The 19,048-nt window shown below is 36.4% G+C and overlaps 1 protein-coding gene across 3 annotated transcripts in view; it reads right to left on the bottom strand.

Moving 5' to 3' along the window:
• Window positions 1-1,083: 1,083 nt before the first annotated feature.
• Window positions 1,084-19,048, bottom strand: part of gpp (DOT1 like histone lysine methyltransferase grappa) — a 96,692-nt gene continuing 78,727 nt past the window's right edge. For all 3 annotated transcript variants that reach the window (XM_083132027.1, XM_083132028.1, XM_083132026.1), the window contains one exon: window positions 1,084-3,346. In XM_083132027.1, the coding sequence (XP_082988153.1) occupies window positions 3,324-3,346 (23 nt within the window). In that variant the 3' untranslated portion in view covers window positions 1,084-3,323. The remainder of the gene's footprint in view (window positions 3,347-19,048) is intronic.

Genomic DNA, 19,048 nt, shown 5'->3' on the forward strand with positions numbered 1-19,048 from the left:
CCTTGCTTCAAGGCAAATGCTAAAACCAAGACCTTCTTCGGCGAAGTAGCATTGACTACTTCAGCAGTTCTGAATGGCCGGGTGCATCACCGGACCTGAATGCAGTGGAGCACTTTGGGGCTATTCTGAAAGATGCAGTTGAGTCCTTGATGATAGTGGAATGTGGACCGGACCGCTAGTCCCGGCCAACACTCCTTGCACATCTGGAACAAGTCCTCCGTGACATGGAACGGAGTACGGACTGTTTGCGAATCTTCGGAGCTCCTACCCTGATCGTCTTCGTGCTGTGAGAAGCAAACTGTGGACATACTAACTTTTAATTTTGTTTTTGTAACCACAATTGTCGTAGTAAACATTTGGTATTACCATAATTTCTTAATTGTTGTTACTTTTTACTGTGGACCCCTAGCAAAAGGTTATTTCCCACCCTGTAAGTTTCTATACGTGCAAATTGACCTAGACGATTTTACGTCAGGGATCCCAGGTTTGAATACCAGCCTGGTCATTGGTGATATTTTTGAATGATGTTCTGTTTATCATACGTATGTTCACTCATCTTCATTGTCGCGATTGCCCAAAAGTGGCAGAAAAGCGATGCAAAAAACCAGAAAACAAGAACATATCCACTTATCATACCCAGCAAATCCACACACAAACCGCTTTGTTTTGCAGAATGGCCTTTAGGATTAAAGATCGCCCACTTCCTGGTTCACCTAGAGACAATTCAGGTGCCTTATCAAAGCTGTCCTGAAGCACGCAGGATTTCTAACCCACTTTGCCGTGGGGTCTACTATTACCTTTGCCGTTGTTTGTACAAGTGGAAGTCGGTACAGTAGCATTTTACAGGTGTTTCAATACATTAAATTACATACATGTACAGTCACACACACTTATACATTGTAGCAATTCCACTGAAAGTCAATAGGATTGTTAGAACTCGGAAGCGTGTGACTTTATTAGCTTCAGACATATGTTGCATTTAGGTATTGTTATGTAGTTCTATTAGTCCACCATAACTTCCCTATAGCTTTACATATGATATGCAATAAGGCACTTAAAAATAATAATAATAAAAAAGAATAGTTACTTAAGCAATTTACATATTTATTACACTTTACACATGGATACATATGTGTGGCTAGGAATAGTGAAACTTCACAAAAAACTACAAAACATGCAGTACAAAGTCGAACTAAGTACCATATCTTTACTTTTTTCTTTGTTTGTACTGTATTAGTCAAGAATCTATCTCACTTTTGGTATTCGATTAAAACGTTCATCACAATTTGAATCTATAACAATTTTTGGATGTTAGTGTTCTAATTATCTTGTCTTTTCAATGTAAATTGTTAAAAAATCCTGTAGTATCAGCCAATTCAAGCAAGTATTAAGCCATAAAAAATACTGTACTGAGATCGTAACACACACTGCTTCAAATGTATGCAAATGAATGAGGTATATACCCCAGAAGGAAGATGCTGTGGAACACATTATGTGGAACAACAAACTTGTTCCAAACTATAATGGCAACTTATAGCAAGTTTGGCCATACTACAAGAACAAAAATAAAACAAAACAAAGACCAAAAATATATTTACAAAAGTCGCTTCCTCACACACACACATGCACACTTGCATTCAATCATTACAAGTTCAGAACACATCTTGACGACATACGCACACAAAAAAAGAAAAAAAGTTTACCTAACAAATGGCTCAATGCAGTTAAAAATCCAATGTTACATCCCTGAAACTGGTTTCAAAAACTGCTGAACACAAAGCTTGTGGCAGTGGTGCTTTTACTAGGTAAGGGAAGTTTTTACAAAAAAAAAATGGCAGTGAGTAAACAATAGAATTCTTCACAAGACCAGATCTAGACTGAGCATCCAATAACCCAATAAATACATACTACAAGAGTGAAAATATATATATATATGTATATGGCAAAAACTGGATATTTGGTTTTGTGGTACACCAACTACATTTTCTGCTCCACAAGCACAACGTTAACTCCCAGCCCCCCTATTTTCCCAGATTTCTCTGTGAACAAACTAAAAATCCCTTTCTTATCACAGTTTATGAATCAGCTAGTGCACATGGAATAAATCACTGTCATCATATCTTAACACACTAAAAACTATAAATCCACAAAAGGGTCAAGACAAAAAACACAAAGAATATACATCACTAAAAGTTACAAAGAGGTAAAATCAACAAATCTAGCCATCAATCTTGTTACATAACAAAATGAACTTGCAGTTCATTAACTGCATTTTAATATTTTTTTTCCATTTTTTAATATATATATAAACACTACATGTTAGGGAAAATAGCCACTTTGCAGGCATATATTACAGCCCAACACTTGATAATTTTACATGCTACATTTCTTCTAACTTGCTTCATAAATATACACACTCTTGAATTTAATTTAATTGATTTCCTATCACATCTGGTGCCAAATAATACTTTCCATACAAAGTATATTTAAAAATTTATTTTAAAAGAAACTTCACTACACATGCCAATGTATCCTAGCTTACTTTTACACAATTGCCAAACACATTGCTTCCTTTTATATGTATATATATAAACAATTGTTATCTAGAAGCATTTTAGAATTTGACACAAAAATAGATCACATATTTCAATAACACATTCACAGTACCTGAAAGTTCAATAAAAATCAAAAACAGTATTTTTTCTCTTTCTTTACATGAAACTTCTCATTTTACAAGCCCTGTCCTTTTCACCGGCTATTTTACACATTAAAAAAAGAAGTTCCTATACATTTGAATTATGGGGAGAAAAGGTAAACTCTCTTAATTTCTCTGTAGGCGACAGAGTAACAAAAAGTTAACAAAGATCAGCACAAGATTTCAAACATGTTGCATAGCATCTCAACATACACTGAGCAATCTCCAACTTTCACACAGTCTAATTTATAAAATAAATAATCAATATGGCAGTAATGACCAAGATACCAAATATGATTTGTACATCCCAGTCTAATACAACATTGTATAATAATTATATAAAAAGAGGGGAACAACATCTTATATGCAAGTGCAGAGCAACACCACACAACTGCCTTCAGTTTTTTTTTGTTTCATATTTCTGAATCTTCTCACCACTAATGGTTGCATGTTGCCCGGGCAGGCATTTAAAGGACAACATACACACACACACATGCACACGCACACACACACTCATGCATCAGATGTATAAGGATCCTGTTTCTGGCAGTATTTCTCAGAATCCCTGCTATTGGCAGTGATGATAATGATGGGAAGTTCTGGAGCTCTGTTTATTTCCGTTCCCGTCTCAGGCTTGGTGCTGAGGTGGTACTGAAAGGACATTAATAATCATTTGACATTAACAATTACACTACACTTAAAATCCACTCACATTTGTGTACGTTGCAAAAGAACAAGCAAGTAAAACTCTTAGCATTTATATGTGTAACGAACAGGTTTGCCAAAATTTAGTTCAAGTGTCAATAGGAAAGAGCTAAAATAAACAATATTTTTTACCATGAAATTGTACATACTACTTTTATTTGTATTTCCCAGATACAATACTATACCTGCCGCAAAATTAGTTTGGTATTGAGAGCTGAAGGAACACGCGTCACGGTGTTGCCATATCATGCGGTACAGTACGCACTGCAGCCGTCTGACGCTGTGTCGAGGAAAACGTGTTATGAAAAGGAACAACAATGGGCCCGTTCCGAAAGTCGCACGAGTTTAACGCGTTAAACGAGTTATGGTAACTGACCGTTCCATAAGTGCTTCCGTGCGTTTCGTGAGTTTCATTATGCTGTCCCAAAAGTCGCATTCCGTGCGTTTCGTGCAAGAACGAGATTCACCAAACGCACGGGCCAGGATGCTGGTTTGTTCCGTGAAAATCGTCTGCTCCTTGCAGACAAAGCGCGTGCTGATGGATTCAAACTGCACTAGTTCGGAAAATGTATTATAATTTTAACAGATAGCGATATGAAGCAACATGCACAAGATAAGTATGCCTTGACCGTTCTTAGAATGTGATTAAAATGAGTAACAGTGGCCATAATAGAGTTTATTTTTGCCATAAGGACATTCCTTCCGCTGACGCCATGCGGAAACTTTCTCTAAACAAAACGCTGCGCCTGCGCTTTCGCCTAGAGTGTCCCATAAGTCCGTAAAATAACTGGTTTCACCAGATTCACGAGCCCAGTTATTTTCGTTGAATGCGTTCGTTTCGTTAAGACTTTCGGAACGCACCCACTGATGAAAAGTGTTATTGTTTTTCGAGGAAAATGGAATAACAATGATGACAACAATGATGAATGTGTTATTGTTTTTTCTATTCATTTCCATCTCCCTTACAACATGAACGAATTAATGAAACGAGCATTGTTTACAGGTTACCTTTTCAATCCATTCTGTATATACACTTTCAATAATCATTTCTTTCCGAAGTCGCCGTTAGAGTCTGCCCGTCTTTCAATTATACCGCAACTGAAGTGCACAAAGTCCAGTTGGTGGGGCGTCTGACTTTCACGCGTGAGACCCGCGGTGGTTTGTGGAACTTTTTCAAATATCCCGAGCGGTTCCGGGGTCGACTCAGCCCAAGTGAGTACCTGGGGCAAACCTGTGGTAAAGGCGGTTGGTGAACCACATCACCGCATCACCTCCATAAGATGGCCTAGGTCGAGGTCAAGAATGTGTGGGGCTCTACCTCCACGTCTCCATATGCCTCCATACTTTATTTTGGATCCATTATTTTTTTTTTGTATGAGAATCCCAGAGATTTTATGACTGTCCTTAAAGATGTTTCCCCACCTTGAAAAAATGCCGAATCTTTCATCGAAACGCGCAGTTTCCCAACAGTGGGATGATCTTTCGTCCTATAATAAGAGTAAATATGACGAGAATAGCATCTTGCTGAAAAGTATCTAAATTTGTCACGCGTTTACTGATATTCCTATTCTTTCCTGGGGTTTCCAATTGTGAAGCCTCGCATTTATTTATTTATTTATTTCTACCACATTATATTTTTCTTTCCCTATGGTAACAATAGTGTTCTTAGACACGCCGAAAGCAGCAGCAGTCCTGTCCAGAACTTTGTTTACAGAAATGATTCGACCCCCATTGTTTTTCTCTTGTTCAAATTACTTGCGCTCAGAACAAACCATCTCCCGCGTTTGTCCTTTGAGAAGAATTCCTTTTTCTTTCAGTGCATGGCCTCTTTGGTACATTGTCATCTCGAGTATTGCCTCCCGTGCTTGACATTCTTCACACAAGCACACGACACACTCAAGCAGAACACAGAAAATTATGTACAAAAAATAACACACTAAAACAACACGCTATATACAACAAAGAATACTCTAAATTCAATAAACACTAAACAAACGGACTGGTTAAAATATCACAGTAACGCAACGCAACAAACAACACGTCCTCTCCCAACAACATGAAATCTGATCGCAGGAAGAATCGCCCGATAAGCGGCAACACCGAGAAAAACGTTTTCTGTTGCTAGGTAACCAGGGCCTGGGTGAAGCACTGGGAAGATTTTGATTGGCTCGCATGCCAGCAACCCACCCTCCCGCAGTGACGTAGACCCGATTTCAACACGTGGTTCTCAAGTGTCAATACCAAACTAATTTTGCGGCAGGTATAATAGGCCTTACTTGCACTATCACTACTCGGTTCTAATTAATAAACCCCTACACAACAGCAGAACTATTACCTTTTCCATAAGATTAAGTTCTGACTTCACTAATCACTCTACACTCAGTCTCTGGAATGTGTGGAGCAAGGTCGTGCATAACTCAAGAGAAGACGTGAAAGCAAGTTGTCTGAGCAAAGCCAGTGTGTGGCTTCAAACGGCTGGTAGCTGCACTCACTTCCCCTCCCATGACTTCATTCAGTCTCGAGTCACTATTTGTGCACAGACTTGATTTTGTTCACTTGCTCCAGAGATTCCCGAGACAGAGTGTACTGTGAAGGTAATATCCATGTATTAGACAATGTCATCCTTGGAATGTTCCTCTCTCCTGTTTCAATAAAATAACAATTATAAAAATCAAACATGAACAGCGATAGCGAAAAATTAGGCGAGGCCAGGCTGGCATGGTTAGAGCAATGGCACGGTATGCCAGAGACCCGGGTTCGAGTCCTGGTCGAGCCTGCATTTTTTGCTGAAAATTTCTACGTAGTACATCTGTGTGTGCCTAATCTACAATGAACTCCAATGGTTGTAGAGTTGAAATGGTTAAGACTCAAAGTAATCCCTGTGCACAACTTTTAGACATGTTCTTTCTCTACAATGTGGAAATTTTTCACATAAAAATAAGATACCATGATTATATGAAATAGAATGTTACAAGTCTGTTAATTTCTCTGACAACTGTACTTTCAACTGCCAATCAAAAAAAAAATGAGGGGATGTGACATTTAATATAACCCTAAATACCATACAAAAGATGCATATTTGGGTTAAAACAAAGCATTTATCTATTTTTTCTTGTTGGGTGAGGGGTGGTATATGGCCCCACCCCTCTCTTTTCTGCCATGTATTGATTTCTGCTGCATTGCCAAATTAAAGCTCGTGCAGATACAGTCAAAAACAAAAATAGGTCCTTAGAATGGTTTTTCATCCAAAGGTGGAGAAATCTATGATTTTAAACGCAAGTATAAATTTTCAAGGTAAAAGATAACACAGATAACTGCTGAATGACTTGGTGCATGTGTGATGAAAGAATTGTTTGGTAAATAAGCAAAGACGGTGCCATGTGGATCATTCAATGATCACCAATTCCAACATAATGGAAAAATAGGTATCCAGTTCAGAAAAAACTGAAACCACCTATTAGAAAATTTCTCAATATCTTGTTTGCAGAAATAAGATAACTATGATAAAAAAAATACTTACCAGAATGAATAACACTACTTTTAGTGATTGAGATATTTAATAAATTATGTGATCACCAGGAAAGAAAAAAAAACAGAAATTGATTACAAATATAAACATATTTTTTACAACTAATATATATACAGGAATAGGATGAGAAAAGGTGCCAGAAGGGTGGATAAACACAACAATTGAAGGAGACAGTAATCACTTACCACATTAAAGGGAAAAGTTTGATATTTCGTAGCCTCTGCCACATTTTCAACAGAGAAGAAAGCGGTGCACAGAATGACGAAGAGTAGGAGAACAGAATACTAACTGTACCATTGGTACAATGTTGCCAGAGAAAGACAATAGGAAACAAATATAAGGTACTTTTACCAGTGTTTACTGCATAGGGTGGGTGGTTTTGGGGAAGGGAAAAGGTTATTGGTTGGCTAGGTTAAGTCTGAGGGGTATAGTGGCATGCATGCCTGATATATAGGCCCTTTCCCATCGCCTGCGGAAAGATGTGTCTGAGTGGGGGGGGGGGGTAAAAGATGGATTATGGCATATATACAGGGTGTTACTAAAGTTAGTTTCCAACGCTTAGGAGGTGATTCTACAAGTTAAAATAAACACCAAAGTTCATGTGACGAAATGCTGAAAATGGCACCCATTCGAAGTTATTGAAGTGGGAAAATTATGTTTACAAGCAAATAGTGGCACAACGGCCAACCATATGACCACAGCGAAGGGCGTTCCACAAAGAAATGTGGCATGCTCGATTCAAAAAAGCACATGGCAGATATGTCAAGTTCCGGGGTTAAATGCCGTCAGGGATCGTCCTGACACCAGTACGCCAGTGCCCACAACACATCCTATGTTAATGTGTGGGGCATCCTATCCGAAGAGGGGAGGTACCCTTTCAAACTCCAAAAGGTACAAGACCTTTTACCTCAGGACTTCGACCCACGTGTGATGTTTTGCCAATGGTTTTTGCATCACATGGAAACTATCCCAAATTTTGTGAACAGGGTGTTGTGTTCACCAAAATGGGCATGTTCAATAGTAGAAACAGTTACAGTACGTTTGGGATTTTGCAAATCCACATGCAATTCTCGTAGCACACCATCAGCACATGTTTGCGGTTAATGTGTGGTGTGAGATAGTGCATGACCATTTGATTGGGCCGTACATTTTCCCTGTTCGCCTGTGTGGTGGTACATATCATGCATTTCTTCGTGATGTTTTGCCTGAACCATTGGAGGACGTGCCCTTGGCACTGAGGCAAGGACTATGGTTCCAACACGATGGTGCACCACCACATTTCGACCAAAATGTGCGTCACTTCCTCAATGGCTTATTCCACAATCGGTGTATTGGTAGGCGTGGGTCTGTGCCGTGACCAGCAAGATCGCTGGACATCACTCCCCTGGACTTCTTTCTATGGGGAGAGATGAAACTCTTCGTATACAAAACACCTGTCGTGTCAGCAGAGGATCTCGTTGCACGCATTAATGTTGCCGCAGCAACGATAGCTGACACTGCGGGATTGTTTGCTCGAACTAGACAATCGTTGATTCGGAGTTGTCATCTCTGAGTGGAAGTTAATGGCAGACAGTTTGAACATTGTCTGTGATGTGGTTCCCTCGGCACCTCCACTCTGCACACAGTGAACATGTACACACATTTGCAACCTAGCACAGCACCACCATCATCTTTGTTTTTCTACGTAATGCTGACGTCCACTACAGATATTCACCTTCATCTTAGTTGTCAGTCTCCACATATCACTTTCCGTGGATAACACATCTTGCTATACCCTTCCCTAACCCGATTATTTCAACAGACCGATTTGCTTCCTTTGGGGAATCCCTTGCGCATCAACTTCACACATCTGCCATGTTTTTTTTTTTTTTAATAGAGCATGCTGCATTTCTTTGTGGAACGCCCTTCGCCGCAGTCATATGGTTGGCCGTTGTGCCACTATTTGCTTGTAAACATAATTTTCCCACTTCAATAACTCCGAATGGGTGCAGTTTTCAGCATTTCGTCACAAACTTTTGTGTTTATTTTCACTTGTAGAATCACCTCCTAAGTGTTGGAAACAAACTTTAGTAACACCCTGTATATACAAATGATGAAGAAGATGATAAACACAACATGAAAAGAAAAACTTTGATATTTCATGACCCAGGTCACATTTTCATCGGAGAAGAAAGAGGTGCACAGATTCACGAAGTGTAGGAGCACAGAATACTAACTGAAGCTTTGGTACAATGTTGCCAGAGAAGGTTAGAAGATAGGAAACAAAAGTAAGGTACTTTCACCAGTGTTTACTGCATAGGGTGGGTGGTTTTGGGGGTTTTGAGAAAGAGGCGAAAGGGTTATTGGTTGGATAACACTGGTGAAAGTACCTTACTTTTGTTTCCCATCTTCTAACTTTCTCTGGCAACATTGCACCAATGCTTCAGTTAGTATTCTGTGCTCCTACACTTTGTGAATCTGTGCACCTCTTTCTTCTCCAATGAAAATGTGACCTGGGTATATATATATTACACAAAATTATCTTTTAAGTGCGATTATTTCATAAAAATAAAAAAGGAACCCCTGTCTGTATGGTGTTCCTGAACACTCAAACAAGATACAAATGCTCGTGCTGTCACACTACACTTCATTCAATGTTAAGTGATCACTTTCTGAGAGACCATTTAAATACAGTTGAGACCGCTTTATACGTAAATTACTGTAGGTCCTGGCATAATATAATTTAAAAATGTGTTAATTATACAGTTGATGTATAATGCGAGGAAAAGTTACAAGATTGACCAGGAAGTAAAATTCATACGAGAAGTGGGTGTTAATCCACATAAAACTAAAACTGAAATGGCTGCAGATTGAGGCATCGTTTATACCACACTTTGCGATTGGTAAAAGATTTATTAAAATTTGGTAGTAAAACTATAGTGTCTACTGTAGTATTTCAGTGTCAAAGTGTTCACTAATAAAGTGGCAAATGTAATATATTGAAGAATAAAACTTTCACATTCATTAATTTACCACTTTATTTTATGATAGATATAACCTGTATTATGTATATCTTGTTCCTCAAAATAGTTACAATGACAGTAATTTAATAATGATACAACATGGTATCTAAATCTGATTTGTAAGTAATTCTGTTATACATATTATTTTCTCTTCACTCCACACCAACCTATACGCCTTCATGTCATGGTGCAAAGCACAGGGGAACACTTTTACAATAACTGGAATGCAAAATCAGTTAATGCAACAGATTAAATCAAATATATGTCTAACAAATTTTTGAACTTTGATATTTGTCAATATTTCTTACATTAAACCTTTTTCGTGTTATGGGGAAAGAACATTTCTGTTTTCTGTAGGTTGTGGACAGATCATTGCAATCATGAAGTTTCGAAAAGTGCAGTCATCTAAAGTTAAAAAGTTTCACAAAGAAAAGGGAGCAAAAATGCCTTTTTTATCCCATGAATTTTGTTAGTATTATAATTTAACATTAACTTACGAATAACACAACTGATACCATATATTACAAGTTTTAGGACCAGGGTGGCTACTCATTGACCCAGATAAAATAAAAGTAGATAGGTTGTAGAAGTCTTTCCTGGAAGTGATAGAAAAAAAAAAACTTATGTAGAGATTTTGCATACCAAGCAAATTATTTGGAATCAAGAATGCTATAAATCTGCACAAAACCTTTCATTATCTTTCCTGTGGTAATTTACACAATTTTTTCCACCCTATAAATTAATTTCACTGAAAATTCTAGTATAATTCCAATTATACAATCTCTTTTTTTACTCCCTGTTAGTCAGTAACGTATGAATGCTGAATGCTACCATTGAGGTTTAAAAAGATGATAATATCTAGAATTAATCAATTACCTTTGAAAGAGTTAAGTAATAATAAATTGTTCATCAAGGGAAAAGTGAATAGTTAGTCCCCTTCCCTATTCTTGTCTATAAAGTGACTACACCCCTAGATGAAATCTCAAAGAAATAACATTTTATATACTGTAAACCCCAATGAGGTCAAAAAAAGACAAGAAAAAAAAACACATTTGTATTAAACATGGTCATTTTTCATATCTGAAGAAAATTCACAAATTTTTGGACACCTTGGGTACAAGAACCACAGGTATTTTTTTTCTCTTGTGCAACAGTGGTTATGTGAGCATTCATGAAAGTACTTTTACTTTGTCATCTGTTGCGTGTTATTTAACATAACTTTTCTGCCACTTTTGGCTAATCACAATGATGAGGATATATGATGTATGTATATCATATATAATATGATGAAATTTATGAAGGGGAACTCGCAAAAAACACAAATGCCAGGATTCAAACCTGGGATACCTGGTGTTGCATAATGCTTGGCTAATCATTCCACCATGGAGGTTGACTAGATGTTCATTTTATTGCAGAATATTAATATGTGATCACTTTTTAAAATACAGTAGAACATCGTTTATCCGCACACTCAAAAAAGCAAGAACGGCAAAAAAAAAATATATATATATATCAAATCTGTTCCAAAAAAATGTGATTATTTTTCTGCCATAAATAACACAGTATAGGTACAGTACTGTAATTTAGGCACGTACTGTATGTATAAAATAAACCTGTACTGTACATGCTTTTCTTTGTTAAATAAACACATGTTTGATTATCTGCAAAAATCGTTATCCGCATACTCTTCGGTACCAATTAATGCGGATAAACGACGTTCTACTGTATTGCTTAGATTACCTTTGGTGAGTTTACAGAATGAAAATTAAGGTGATAGGAAATTTGTGAGGTAAGATGGTGTGTGTGTGTGTGGGCATGTGCCGAATGGGGAATAGTGATATGTATGAACGAGACCATCAAGGCCAAAATTTCTCCTAGCCACGGTATTATGGACATGACCTTGCTACATGATGCACTAAGTGCAGAGCACACAGTTGGTGACGGAACATGGTTTTCAAGTTTGGGCTACGTGTCTTGTTGAAAATTGAAACTGTGAGGGGTCATAGTGCAAAGAAGTGTTAGCAGATACTAGTAGAGGCATGTGAAGCTGATGCATTTCCATACAGTATGGTAAGGAAGTGGATGAATGGTTTCATGGTAGGGGGAGGGGGGTGAAAATGTGCGAGATGAGCCTAGGCCTGGGCAACCTATCATTACGGATGCACAAGACAACGCTGCTTCTACCTTCCTGCTGGATGATTGGCATTGGACTATTCCCGAGTGAAGCTGGTCATGTAACCGTTTCAAAAGTCCTGAAGCAGCAGCTACACATGTTGTAAATTGTGGTGCCGGGTTCCACCGCCCTATCTGAGATATCAACACATGTGGGCTGCTGATAGCATTACGAAGCTACCACACTAATGACAAAGGGCCATGGAGATTATTTTCAGGGACTGTAAAAGTGATTCTGTGCTGCACCTCTCCTGGCTTATACGTAACCATCGTGATCACTATTAAATTTCCAGTCCACACGTGTGTGTGTGTGGTCTATATATTAATGTAATAATAACAATGAAGAAATTGTTGATTACTACAAAGGAATGTGAAGAACAAATTTAAAATGACACTTAATAATCACTGACAACTCCTCTTACTGAATACCTAAAATATGATGATTTCTCATTTCTATTAATCTTTTCTTCAAAGAATGGCTGATAATTTAGTTTATTTTCACAATGGACTTTGGTACTTACACAAACTCTTGCACACCATTATGAGGCACTTGTTTTTAAAACTGGGCCAAATGATCATCTCTGTTTGAGGGGGCAAAATGCTCAATTTTGTGACCATTATGACTGCTGTAAATTTAAGGTTTTGAGTTAAAATGTTTATGGCTGACAGCCTGACACACATAGTCTGAGTTTGCATTTCAGTAATTGATTAACACCTTTCAATATTTTCATGTCGAAACAGACGAGAGGTACATATGAAAAGCTTTCTCTTCCTGTTATTTCGAGACAATTAGGTATCAGCAGCCGACCTTCTGTGGTAAGACTATATATATAAAGTATGGTGTAATACTGTAAACAAAAACACATTATTGGAATTCTAACCAAATTCTGGACAACACATTTGTCAAGATTATTTTTTAATAACCCTCTACAATGCCACATCCCTACAAGATTTAACCAAACTTCAGTTTCCCTTTAGAAATAATCAGATTAATAGCAGTAGTTGAGAAATGTGGAATAAAGATAATTCCTTCTATAAAGATGTGCACTACAGTGATATAATTGTATACTTTATACTCATAATATAACAAACAAATCTGAAGCAGTTAAATACTATTTTCAGAAATTTTGGATGTAAAACGTTTTTGGTAATTTGACCAATATGTATATATGATTGCCTAATGTGTGCATCAGTTTTAACATTCCTAAAACACAGGTTCCTGTTCATTGCTCTTGAAGTGGTAAAATATTTAAGAACTGATCCATATTTGACACTTGCATACTTATTAGAATATCTGGGGTACAAGTCTCTACGATAATTTAATGCACTATGAGATTGTTTCTGGATCTGGTTATTTACAATGCTTTTCCATGTCTCAAAGTTAATCTTAATGATCATTATGAGTAATGAAAAAGTTGAGTACGTATACAACTATGCTTTACCCACAGTTCAAACCTAGAACTGCTGATGTATAAGATTATTAGAACAACAAATATGATTATAGCAAAAGTAATGCAGTTATTTTGTATCTGGAAAGTAAAAAGTTCTTACACTGAGAATTCCACAGGCATTTAAAATATTTGTAAGCAATGCTGCTTTTCAAACTGAATCGAGTGAAGATTCATGTTCACAAAGGTGTGTTAAACTGGGAGTAAGCCTGAACTACAGAAGTGTGCTTCTACCAGAGATGAGTAAGGAAAGAATGTGAATTTGAGCAAACGGATCTTTGTCCGTTTTGGACCACCAGATTTATAGCATTTTTTCTGCTGGTGTGAGCATAAGGAACCACACAGTGTAATCACAAATGAACACTGCTATGAAAATAATTACATTAATTTTTAGGAGAACTTTTTATGTGCACAGAAATTTCTCTATATTTAATATTTTAAATTCTATTTTTCTGTAATTCTAGCTCTATGCATATGTAGTTGCAGTGTCCAGCATTCAAGGGAAATCAAATTTTATTACAATAGAACCTGAATTACACATTTTCAGGTGCTCAAGATTAATATTTAAAATAATAATAATGTAGGAAAATTGTAAAATCCTAAAACTGTGCACATAAGAATTGATATAATACTTTTCTTGCATATAAACTTGCTTGTTCTCATACAAAATTCAATAAACACTCATTCAGAAATAAAATCACATCTACCTCTCGAAAAAAAAAAAAAAAAAAAAACTATGGGTAGCACTATGAAACAAACCATAACAAAAAATATGATAAATGAACCACCCCTTTCTCCCTATAACAATTATATGGCTCTAACTTTAATTTACGTCTAATAACAAAAAATATGCAAACTAACTTACAGCTTACATACTTCAATGTTGTAAAACTTTATGCAAAAAGCAAAAAAAGCTACTTCTGCCCATGCAAAATAATACGTGTTTAAAAAACTATAAAACTAGACAAAATAATACAAAAAAATATAAACTAATATTTTCTAATATACACAAATGAAATTCTACTCAAAACAACTATGCAAAAAGAAGATAACAATACTTAAGATAACAAAAAAACATAATTTAAAGCTGCAATAAAAACTTCAACTATTGCTACAAAAGACAATTCAATAAACAAACATGTGTTGAACACACACACACTCGTTCCCTCACATGTGAACACCCAGACACCAACGTATTAGGGATGGGCATGATATCTGATCCTAATGGATTTGGATATTGCATTCAATATTGGGATATCATCATCATCCAAAACAAAACAAGGATTGGTACCCCTCATATCTATGATTAGAGCTTTTGATATTGGAGCTATGATTCACATTCAGATAATTTTTGATTCAAATAATTTGGATCTGGATTCAAGCACCCATCCCCACTACACACACTCATGTAAATCATTGGTTTCACTACACATTGCAATGAATTTACACATTAAAAAATGTATAAATTCACATGTTGAAGGATATTTTGAGTTATTATTAATTCTAATGTCACAAAAACCCACTGCCAGGCCTTTCATGTTTTGATATCTGTTGTTATTAAATTAATTATGCAGACATCTCTAAATCGGATTCCACAACCAGTAGCCTTAATTTTTACTGTGCCTTTTTTTTTTTTTTTGATTGCTTGAAAGTTGACCATGTTATTAGATTACTTAGTAAAGCAATAAGCGGAACTTCACATAACATTATTTATAGTCAGGTATGTACACGTTAAGACTGCTTATTACGGGTGCAATAAATGCTTTTCTTCATTAATATTAAAGCTCTTATTGATTTAGCAGCAGAAGTATTATGGTATTAACAACATAACAGGATAAATCTTCTCTCCACTTTACCTATATCAACAGCATATGAAATATTTATTCTGTAGCATCATTACATAATTTACTTTTTTAACCTACACTACATCATTCAAAAAACATGATTGCACTGATTCAACTAATCACTGCCATTTGGAGTTCATCACAAGACCTTGAGTATTTTTTTAAAAAAACATTTTACTTAAAAACCCCATGCATGACTTAATGAAATCAATTTACATTGAGGTAGGACCTGATACATTCTGACACTGTGCCAAATTGGAGGTGATGTGATCAGCACAAACTACCTCTACCTGCCAGGGTTGCTCCCTTATATTGACTAGAGGATGGGTCAGCCCCAGAGCCACTTTATGTAGAAATCCAACCCACACATTTGGCTACTGGGGCTCATAACTGATTTTGATACTACATAGCCCATATAAAATGACTAATTCAAAATGGTTCATTCACCTTAATTATTGTACGTAACCAGGTCACTACAATGGGTTTTGGCTTGAAAAGAACTGCTTATTTACAACTATGCTTTAGAAAAGCTGGGACAGAATTGGAGAGTCAATTGCAAACTATTTTTATTGTGAGCATATTACAGATACACCACTATCATTTGAAATTGGATACATACCATCTTCAAGGAGAAATAGATCAAAATATTATCTGGATGAGGGCAAGTTTGTGAATGGAGTGAACAGAATAATTATAGCTGAATAATGGGTTCCGGTATATGTTGAAATGATAAAACAATTCTGTTCTTAGTTTCTCTCTCTCTCTTTCAATTTCACATAACTAGTTTATGCATGTCAAATGGTAATAATTTAGTGTGCATAAGATTTATGTAAATAGAATTATGTGCTGTTTAAATTATTACCAATTCTCAATTTCATGTATTTCTAAAGGTGATCTCTTGGTGCATTACAACATAATGATTTATGTCCATCAGACAGACTGAGCCTAATCCAGATTTGATCTTATAGTCTGAAATTGAATCAAACACACTACAAAGCCTCCCCGACTACATCTTTCTTATTTAGCATTGCTTATCTGTCTTTTTTTAATTGTGACAATGAAGATGAGTTTGAAATTGATGATGGGACACTCAAAGTAACACTCAAGGACAGGATTTGAACTCGAAGCCTTCCATGAAAAGTTCCAGGACTGAATTTAAAGTCTCTACTCCAAGGTCAATATAAAAAAAAAAAATTGTTCCTCGCACATTTTTTTCTGTGAAGGTGTCATGCCACATTATTGGTCAGAATGTATAATAGAATCTATAATTAAAATGTATTTTTTCAGTTTTTAAAATTATTTTTTTACAGAATTCCATGCTGTTGCACCTTGTAACCACTTCATGTAACATTATTTATGTATAAAAGCAAGTATGTATATTTATACAACAGTTTCAATTGCATGCTTCATTCGAATTGCTTCCCCCCTGAATTCAGGATGATGTGTAATTTTTCCACCCCAAAGATGCAAGCCTCTACATCAGGTGTTACTGGGACTAGCCTAACTCTGGCACTAGTGAGATCATGAATCGTTAACCTAATGCAGCTCTCCCTCTGATTAGTCACATACTTAAATGTTAGGGTATCAAGAAGGCTCTGCAAGTATCATACGATTTACGTGTACTTTAGTTCTTCTTCTAAATGATTAAGATAAATCATAAATAAATCAGTTTTAAAATGTTGTGTAGTGCCTTTGCAGTGTATTCACAGTAATGGACAAAAACAAAATAACATGAACAAATAACAAAAACACACAACATTTAGCATGCAATCCCATGTTATAAGTGCTTGGATCTTTATTTTTGGCTTCTTATTTAAGCCACAGTGCAGACTAATGGTTAATGAATGAACAACCACCCAGGTTTCCATATACGATTTAGAAATTACACTAGTCTGTAATGTTAAGTGGTGAATTTCTATATATTTTCCCTCAGAAATTACTATGAATCTATCATCCACATCTTGACACAATGTTCCACAAGTGCTGCCTTGACAGAAAAGTCAAAATGCAAGAGCAAAGCCAGCCACACAAAAAATAGCAATTCTCTCAGACTCTGGTGGAGCTACAATTTTTCACTCTTTTCAATAAATATTTGTGTCACAAGCTCTTTCAAATAGCTTTTCCCACCAATGAAACTACTTGATAAGAGATTGAGAATAGCCTTTTTAATTCATTAATCTATGATCTATTCATCATGTTGGGATTGTTAAATTGTCGTGTTCATATATGTTAAATTGTCGTGTTCATATATGTAGTTTGTCATGCGACTGTATGAATTAAAATGTGTTGTGCAGTAACAGGAAATTGATAGGTTGTAAATCAAAATGAGACAATTCAAGAGCATTTCCATTCTCCATGCTTTTCATCTACGAAACCAGAATGTTAAGTTTCTGGCCTCCCTGATTTTTTATTATTTTGCAAGAGTGCATAACGATCCTTTCTTAGATAATCTCGAACTGTACCCATTAAAAAAGGCACAACAAAGGGAATGCTGGAAAAAAATTCTATGAATAGCCTTTATTTCAGGCTCTTCTACATGCAAACTGAAATAAAATTATCCATCATTCATAAAATCTGTAATGATTAACAGACATACAAGCTTTAAACAAATTTTTATAAACCGTGTGCAAGAAAGTTGTAATAACCAATGAATTTCTTGACAGGTGGCAGTAGATGTCCGTAACCTGTAAGATATAGAAGAGTGAGGCTCACAGTGTGATTAAGTTCCTGCATTTGAAGGGTTACAGTCACCGGCAAATTCATGATAAAATTAAGGCTGTCTATGGTGACGATTGTCCATCATATAACACTGTTGTGAGGTGGAAGAGGAATTTCCAAAATGGCCACATGTCCCTCGCAGATGAGCCAAGAAGTGGACGACCTTCACTCACGGACAATGCGGCTACAGTGAGAAGTTAGTTGAGGATCTCATCCTGAAAGACAGACGAGTAACTCTCCACATGATGATATATGCAACTGGTCTTAGTTACAGCAGTATGTGGAAAATTACTCGACGAACTCCACATGTCTAAGGGAGTTCTGCAGTCTGTCTTCTTATCAACAATGCACCCGCTCACTCATCTCAAGCTGATGTTGTGGAAAGAAGGCAATACGGCTATGAAATCTTGCCACATCTGCCCTATTCTCACGATCTAGTCACAAGTGACTTCTCATTCTTCCCTGAATTGAAAAATCCACTACGGAGTCAGCCATTTGAAACAAAAATGATGTCACGCAAGAGGTGGAAAACTGGTTTTCGATGCAATCTGAGGACTTCTACAATGGCGGTCTGCAGGTCAAAAAACGCTGGGAGAAATGTGTTCATCTTCATGGTGACTATGTAGAGAAGTCTAAAGGGCCACTTAAAATAGTTTCGGTTTCATTTAGTTGATTGTGATAATTAAAACTTTGCGATACCCCCTCGTATCTGCAATATCCCTAAAATTTATGTGCATAAATAAAACAAATACACTAAGCACACTGTGCTGTTTTAAAACTAAATAATGACTGCTTCATTATCCTCCTATAAAGAACAATCATCCACACCAACACACACCTTTTAAGCTATACATACACTACTGAATTACTAAATAGTGCTATTTTAGAAAAATGCCAAAACCATGTCTGTGATCCCTCATCAAGAACTATTGCTG

Source organism: Lepisma saccharinum, chromosome 1, assembly GCF_977018435.1.
Source record: "Lepisma saccharinum chromosome 1, izLepSacc3.1, whole genome shotgun sequence".
Classification (NCBI taxonomy): Eukaryota; Metazoa; Arthropoda; class Insecta; order Zygentoma; family Lepismatidae; genus Lepisma; species Lepisma saccharinum.